We start from the raw sequence: 8614 nt of genomic DNA, 5'->3' as shown, positions 1-8614 counted from the left end.
CCTTCCTTCCTTCCTTCCTTCCTTCCTTCCTTCCTTCCTTCCTTCCTTCCTTCCTTCCTTCCTTCCTTCCTTCCTTCCTTCCTTTCTCACTCCCTCCCTTCCTTCCCCCTCCTTTCTCTTCCTCTCTCTTTCTAATACTAAGTATTGGTTCCAAGGTTAAAGAATGGTAAGGGCTAGGCAATTGGGGTTAAGTGCCTAGGGTCATACAGTTAGGAGGTATCTGAGACTAGAATTGAACCCAAGACCTCCCATCTCTAGACCTGGTTCTCAATTCACTGAGCCACCTAGCTTCCGCCCTGCCATCCTTTACTTTGCTGGTTTTCTTCAGTATGTCTCAGGTAGACAAATTTTAAGCCAGGAACTGTTGAATAGAGCAAAATCTGATGGTTGTTCCCTCGTCTTTGTCACAGATGGAGGTTGGGAATGATATGGTGCAGTCTGGTTCTAGCCCCAGGTCCCCACGTTCTGCCTATATTTCAGCCACGGGAGCTGTAGGGTTTTTTTATCCCAGATAGATAGCTCATAGCCATGGCCATAGAAGGTTATGCTCGAGCCTCAGTGGCTTCACAGTGATGCACCATGATCCAAGAGCAAGGCAGAATGGTGTTATGGAAAGAATGAAAACAGAAGACCCGAGTTCAAATCTCAGATTTGCTTACTCCTTGTGTAAATTTTGTCCATTTACTTCTCTTCTTACCCACCTGAAAAATGTTCAGGATGAGATAGATGGCCTCTAAGATCCCCTCTAGCTTTAAATGGAATGAGTTTCCATTACCAAACTTCTATTTGCTGCTCTTGAGACATTGCATGGTCCATGGCAAATGGCATGCTTACTTGGTGCCTCAATTCCTTTCTATTTAAACTAGGGATAAGTACCATTTGCCCAGAAACAGCTGTGCTATGAGGATTGCTGTTGACTACAAGAGAATTTTTCCTGCAAATGATCATATATACACAAATGTGTATTTTTGCATGATAGCCACACACGCACATAGCATATCCATCCTCGGCCTCACGAGATTAGCTGCCAAGCCCCAGAATAGACATGGATAAGAGGGCAACTCGAATTCAGAATGACTGCTTTAATTATATGCAAACTTTTAAAAGAATAGCTTTGTTTGGCTCACTCGGTCTCTAACAAGACATCCTGATTCTGGCCATGTCTACTCCAGAAGCACTGAGCCTCTTTAAGGCTTTTAAATCATGTTGGGCATGTGGATAAAGAAACCCCACATCATTTGTTACTTTCTTCCTGAATGCACGTGCTGCCCCATGGAAGAGGGTAACTGAAGACCTGCCAGTTGGCTGAGGATGAACCAAAACTCCAAATGGAAAAGTGAAGGACCAGCCTTGCCCTATTGATGGATGGCGAAAAAAAGGTTCATTGAAATCGGGCTAACAGAGGAAGGCAAAAGAAAAGAAAGCTTTGAAATATTAAAAAGTGAAGTCTCTGCTACAAAGGCTCTTAAGACAGAAGCGGACATTATGTGCTTTGGTAGCCAGAAAAAAAAATATGGGGTGGAGAGGAAGGCGGGGGTGTTGGATGTGTGTAGTGAAATACTTTTTAGCTACCACTAAGTTTTTTATCACATCAGATAAGGGCTGAGATGGTTCCAATGGACTGTTTAGGGACCTTGCTGACTAATATATTTTGAAAGTCAGTGGAATCTGGGGTGGAGAGAGATAATGATCTTGTATTTATTTAGTGCCACATGTAGCTGATGGAACCCTAGAAAACTAGGCAAACTCTGCTGTTTGCACCAAGCAAATCTGATTCATCTTGTCTTCAATCTATCCTTTGGTCGATGAATTAGAGCACTGAACTACTTACTGGCTCTAAAGCAATCCCATATCACAGCCAAAGGCAGAAATGTGGCACTGAATAATGCTCTCTGAAACCATGATTGGCTGTAATTTTATCAGCACCCCCTAACATCATTGTTTGCTCTTACATGGCAGGAACACTGGGAGAAAATTACCCAAAAACAACACATGCGACTATCTTGAGAACATAAAGAAAAAACACATTAAAAGCCACTAGAGGGGAAGCAAGATGGCTCATTGGATAAAGTTCTAGATCTGAAGCCATGAGGACCTGGGTTCAAATGTGGCCTTGGATATTTCCTAGCTGTGGGACCCTGGGCAAATCACTTAACCTGTTTGCCTAGCCTTTGCCCTTTGGTCTTTGAGAAAGCAAAGATTAAAAAAAAAAAAAAAAGCCAGGAGAACTCAGATCAATGCAGTGACTAATCTTGACTTCAGAGACCCCAGGGAGAAACATAGCTCTTTCTTTTCAGTAGAGGTTGATTACAGGTACAGAATAAGATATATATTATGTACATATATATGCATATATATTACCAAATATGATCACTGTAGCATTTTGTTTAGTTTAATTGTACTTTGTTAGAAGAGTTTTAGTTGGAGGTTGATGGTATTGGGAAATGACTGGGATGTAAAGAAAAAAAAAATCAAACGAGATCTCTAATAAGACATTTAAAAAAAAGAGATGATTCCCACATTTGGTAGGTGGCCTCCCCTTCCCACCCCTTCATAATAAAAAAAAATGATTCCTATATTTCTTTGTGAACATGTTTTCTTCTTCAATAGAATGTAAGATCCCTGAGGGCAGGAACTATCTCACGGATATTTTATCTCCAGCTCTTAGCAGTGTCCAGCACGTAGTAGGTAAGCCCTTCACAAATGCTTCTTAACTCACTGATTTAGGATTTCAGGTTGTCTGGGAAGAACACATTTGGCCTGGGATGAGATTTCAAAGACTTCGCTGACTTACGGAAGATGGGTTTGGGGACACTGGATAACAGAGGGAGGGGGAGGCACTATCATGGCTGTGTCCTCTTTCAGAGAGAGATGTTAAAAAAAAATCAGCCTAATACATGATTGATTGAGAGGAAGATCGATATAACTAACAAGGGTCTGGACTTGAACTCATGAAGTTCTGAATTCAAAAAAGCCTTCCTTAGGTATCAACTAGCTATATCATTCTACCTTTTAGCCTCAGTTTCTATAAAAAAAATGGAGCTAATATTAGCATATTAACATTAGCAACACGGTTGCTGTGATGATGTGAGGATGATGAGATAATGTATATAAAACCAGGCATTGAGTGGACCTGGGTTTAGATCTGATCTTAGATACTTCCTGTGTGACCTTGGGTAAGTCACAGAACTCCCATTGCCTAGCCCTTATGGCTCATCTGCCTTGAAACTAATACACAGCATTGTTTCTAAGACAGAAGGTAAAGTTAAAAAAAAATGAGTGGGACATAAGTCCTGAGGCAATGATTGATTGTACATGTTATTTCTAGGAATTTGGATGATAGCTTGAGGGGATGCCAGGAGAAAGTAAAGGGTTTTTAAGGACTAGGGAGACCTGGGCATGTTTGCTGGCACAAGAGGAGTCAACAAATTAAGAGACATGGAAGATGAATAAAGAGAGGGAGTGATGGAGAGGCCATATTTCTGGAGGAGATACAGATTTCAACTCAAAGATTCTCTGCTTTTCAACAATTTGAATATCTTTGTACAAAAACAATTAAAATTTAAACAATGGCCTATGCAAGTGTATATAAATTACAGGGGGGAAAAAGTTATTTATATCTCGGGAGAAGATTGGAGATTGGTGGAATGTGTAAAATTAGGGAGGCAATTTCCTCCCCATTTAAATGAAAATTATAGCTCTCTGACAAGACACTGAATATCCTATGTTCATCAAACTAGTGATTTATTCCCTTTTGTTCTCTTTGCTGAAAAGAGAAATATGTTTCTTTCAGAACCTGGGGGACTACTGCACTTTAAAGCCAAAGGCAATCCAGAGCTATCACTTCCATCTCCTTCCATTTCAGTCAATGAAGCTCAACCTACAATATGTATTAAGCACCTACTAAGTGCCAAGCCCTGTGATTGCTTTTTTTTTTAAATTTTTAAACCCTAATATCTTTTTTTATATATATCCTTCTATAGTAATTTTATTTGTTATAGGGCTAGGCAATGGGGGTTAAGTGACTTGCCCAGGGTCACACAGCTAGGAAGTGTCTGAGGCCAGATTTGAACCTAGGACTTCCCATCTCTAGGCCTGGCTCTCAATCCACTGAGCCATCTAGCTGCCCCCTCCCCTCCCCTGTGATTGCTTTTGATGGTAGAAAAACAAAAACTAAACCAGCTTTAAAGGAATTTACATCCTACAACCTTCATCTCAGTATGATAAGGGACCTCCATTTGAGAAACTTACCTGGGTTAGATGGCTCAGGCACTTGTCCAGGAACCAAAGGCAGCAGAAACAGCACTTATGTATGTATTTTGTGCAGGCACTGTCCTCCTGTTGAGGAAAGGAAAAATTAGAAAAAGCAAATGAGTGCTGAGTTTATCCCCATATGCTAAGGGGGTATTTGAGAAAACAGGTTTGCTTTGACTTGGTCACAATTTTGAATACAATGATTCTAAAATCACCACAAATGAATGTTTTTATTTAAGACATTTTGTTCTTTTTTAAAAAATTGACTTAATGGGAAAGTTTCTGTTTGTACAAAAGTATTTAGAGCTGCACTTTTTGTGTTGGCAAAAAATTGGAAAATGAGGGGGTGTCCCTCAATTGGGGAAAGGCTGAACAAATTGTGGAATATGATGGTGATGGAATACTTTTGTGCTGTAAGGAATGATGAACCACTTGATTTCTATAAGAACTGGAGAGACTAACATGAACTGATGTGGAGTGAAATGAACAGAACCAGGAGAACATTGTACATAGTAACACCAATCTTGTGGAATGATCAAATGTAATTGACTCTGCTACTAAAAGTGATATAATGATCCAGGACAAAGCTGATGGACTTATGAGAAAGAACGCTATCCACATCTGGAGAAAGAACTGTGGGAGCAGAAACATAGAAGAAAACATGTGATTTATGACTTTGTTATATGGGTATGTGATTTAGGGTTTTGGTTTTAAAAGATTACTCTATTATAAAATGAATAATATGGAAAAAGGATTTGAGTGATAATATATGTATAACCCAGTGAAATTGCTTGTAAACTCTGGGAGAGGGGAGAGAACAGGAGAGGGAGACAAGCATCATGTAAGCATAGAAAAATACTTTTAAAAATAAATTAATTAAAAATTTTTTTAATTTAAGAAATAGGGAGAGACGAGAGAGCTAGCTTTGGAGTCAAGAAGACCCAGGTCCAAATTCTTCTAGTGCCATAGACTAATTATGAGACTCTGAACAGGTTATGTAACCATCTGTGTGCCAATCTCTGTGCCATAGGGGGTGTCCAAGATGTTCAGAGAAGACCAGCACCTCTGGTGTGAGGGTCAGCTGAGCCCTTTTTCAGGGCTGCTTTTCTCCTTTGGTGTCCATCTGTCACCCAGCTCTCACCTGTGGCTTCAAAAGCTGTAGCATGCAGGGTGGTTACACCCTGGGAAAATTGTCATGGCAGGCAGACTAAGCCAGGGTGAGGATAACTGACATGCCTCAGACCCATCAGTGAGTTAGGGGGATGCCTATCCCAAGCATGTGAAGACTTCCCCTGGTAGAGGAGGACAATTTGTTCCAATGGCCTTGAAGATGGCCAAACCAAACACTATGGAGTGCTTAGAGTCTGGTCAGACATTGGCGACCCCAAGGTCACCCACCCCATCCTGAATCATCACCAGCCGTCTTGACTTTTGACTTGCCACTGGACTTAGATAACTCTGGAAGAGAGAGTGAGGCTGATGACTTTATACAACTTTGCTTCACTTAAACCCAATTCACACACGAGTCAAGCCATCACTCAGTCACATCTTTGGTCCTCTTCAAAAATGAAAGTTGAACAGCAATGTACCACAGGCAACTCCCAAAGTCCTTGCTTTTAAATAATTCTTCTTGGAACTTACCAAATGCTTCTCAAGTCGCACAAAATTTTTATAAAAGACTTTAATGCGTGAAAAAATAGCATTCTGGTGAAAACACCGAAGTACAACGGATCTTTGGTCTCTACCTTTTTTTACTGGGATCAGCAGATTTCATCATGGTAGAGAACACCCAACCTAGAAACTCTACTATTGTTGATCAACAATTTGTTTGCAACTTACAGTTTTAGAGTTGGAAGGGATCATGGAGTACTATATAATTTAACTCCCCTAATTTTGTAGAATAGGATACTGAGACCCAGAAGGTTAAGTGACTTATCTATGGTTACACAGCTAACGTGGGTCAGAGGCAGGCCAGGAATCTAGGTCTTTTTTTGTGTGTGGTTCTGACTACTATTCTATGCTTATCTCTCTCCTCCTACCCTCAGCTGTATACATACACATGAAAAAGAGAGAAGTAATTTAACTAGTTTAGGTTTGGTTTTATTAGAAACAATTTCAATTTGGGGGTTAAAGTCCAAGAAAGAAAATTATACCTTCTAGAGACAATCTGAATTCCTCATATGCCTCAATACTGAGACTATTGGGGTGGAGAAGGAGTCAAATATGAAGTACCCACATCCAGAGTTAATAATCAGTTAAGGAATTTCCACAAATAACTCTGAAATCTCACATCCAGCCTTATATGGACTTATTTTTGGTTGTTGGTAGGGTTTTTTGGCCCTAAAGCCAATTCAATTGGATGAAACTCTATCTGAGTCCTTTGGGGTCTGTCTCTGATCATGAGCTAGCCTATTTAAAGTAGCAAAGACAAATGGTGGCTGGCTGAAATTTCTAAGTTGATGATACATCGATAGGGTGAAGGAGGCTTTTTTTTTTTTTTTTTTTTTTTTTTTTTTTTAAAGTTAGAAAAAGATCATAGATCTGGAGCCAGAAGGGACGTTCAGAGGTTATCCATTTTCACAGATAGAGAAATTGAGGTCGAGAGAGGTTAACACAGGTGTCACACAGGGGACAAAGCTGAGATCTAGACTCGGATCTTGTGAAACTGCCAGCACTCTGTCTATGATGCCATTAATCAATCATTAAACGTTAATAACCACATTAACATTAAAAATTTGTAACTATTGCATGTCAAACACTGTGTGAGGCACTGGGGACACAAAGATAAATGTCCCTACGACGAGGACCTTATGATCTAATCAGGCTGCCTTCTTTTAAGAGCCCTTAGAAGTATAATGTGAGGGGTAATAATTAGGTGGTTCAGTGGTTAGAGAGCCAAGCCTGGAGTCAGGACCTGGGTTCAGATGGGACTGTGTGACCCTGGGCAAGTCATTTAACCCCAATTGCCTAGCTCTTCTGCCTTGGAAATGACACTTAATATTGATTCTAAGACAGAAGTTAAGGGTTTAAAAAATACATATAATGTAATTAAAAAGGATTTGGGCTTCATCATGCTATGGAATCTCTGTGATGAGGAAGCAGACTTCATAACTCTATGCTTGAGACCTGGAATTGTTCTGCCTATTTCTTCCCAAGATTTAAAAAGGACCTTTCCTTCAGAGACTGACTTTCCCTCTTGGGTCAGCTAAAGCTCCTCCTTGATTTATATAAAAATTAATTTATCTCCAGGGAATCCCTTTTTCCAGGTCTCTTGGGAGGGGAGGAGCTAGGGATCATTTCTGAAAAAGGAGAGGCCAGAAACTCAGAGGAGGACATCTTCAAAGTCTTGTCCTGACTAGGGAAAGAATCTCTGAGAGGAAAGAAAACCACCAGAATGTGGCTCTTTGAGACCCAGACAGTAATAAAACCCATTCCAGCAGCTCCACACCTCAAATGACAACTACTTAACATGCATTTCATGATCCAGAAGCCCCAGAAGCCAAAGGGTTTTTGTGTGAAATCCAATCAATGTTTCCCAATTTCTGCACTCATCTTGAGGCTTTTCCATGGATTATTAAGAAAGCACACATCAATTTCTGAACAATCTTCACCCTCCAGAAGAGAACCAAAAAACCTCTAAGGCCTTGGGAAGACATCCATACATCCAGACTCTTCTCCATTTCACAAATGGTACATAGACCTACTCAAAAGGTTTGGGGCTTAAATGACTACAACTTCGGATGTTTCTCCAACCCTCTGGCAAAAGAAGAGAGCTTAACATTGTGTGAGAACAGGCTGGCTTGGGGAATTTCCAATCTTTCCTTGTTCCAGCGGGCCAGAAATACCATGAGAGCAGCTGTTTTCCTGGTGTTCTGGTTTCTGTTGGCATTCATAACCAAATGTGCATGGAAATAAAAACCAGCGGGGTAGGGTAGGAGTTGGGGGGGGGCACACAGCAACACAAACAAAAACCCTATAGTTTTCTGTCCTTTGCTTAAGTTTGGAGCACAGATTTGGGTCAGCTTGCCCATTCCTGTTATACACACCAGCAAGTTCCCATGACATCCTGTGCAAAATGGAAAAGGTCAGGCATATTCTCTCATAAAAACCAAAAGTAAACCTTTCTACTTAGTGCTTCGTTTATTTGTTTTTTGAAAATGGCCATGGGACAAATGCCCTGGCAGACTTCAAATTTTATCCCAAGTATTTATTCCTGTTTTTCCCCTTTAGCAAACATTTAAATGAGAAAGAAATCCAGCTAAATGGATGAGGCACTCAAACCATTTTCAGTTCTCTCTCTCTCTCTCTCTCTCTCTCTCTCTCTCTCTCTCTCTCTCTCTCTCTCTCCTGTCTCTTTCTC

General features: G+C 40.5%; 1 protein-coding gene across 4 annotated transcripts in view; it reads right to left on the bottom strand.

The window, feature by feature from the left end:
* SLC44A3 (solute carrier family 44 member 3) overlaps positions 1-8614 on the bottom strand; it is a 105327-nt gene that overhangs the window by 23637 nt on the left and 73076 nt on the right. For 2 of the 4 annotated variants that reach the window (XM_044672078.1, XM_044672080.1), the window contains exon 10: positions 4252-4338. In XM_044672078.1, the coding sequence (XP_044528013.1) occupies positions 4252-4338 (87 nt within the window). The remainder of the gene's footprint in view (positions 1-4251; positions 4339-8614) is intronic. The other 2 variants (XM_044672079.1, XM_044672081.1) reach the window with 1 other exon arrangement.

This window comes from Gracilinanus agilis, chromosome 4 (assembly GCF_016433145.1).
Source record: "Gracilinanus agilis isolate LMUSP501 chromosome 4, AgileGrace, whole genome shotgun sequence".
Classification (NCBI taxonomy): domain Eukaryota; kingdom Metazoa; phylum Chordata; class Mammalia; order Didelphimorphia; family Didelphidae; genus Gracilinanus; species Gracilinanus agilis.
Note: the sequence above shows the minus strand (reverse complement) of the source record. Positions and strands in the feature narration are given on the sequence as shown.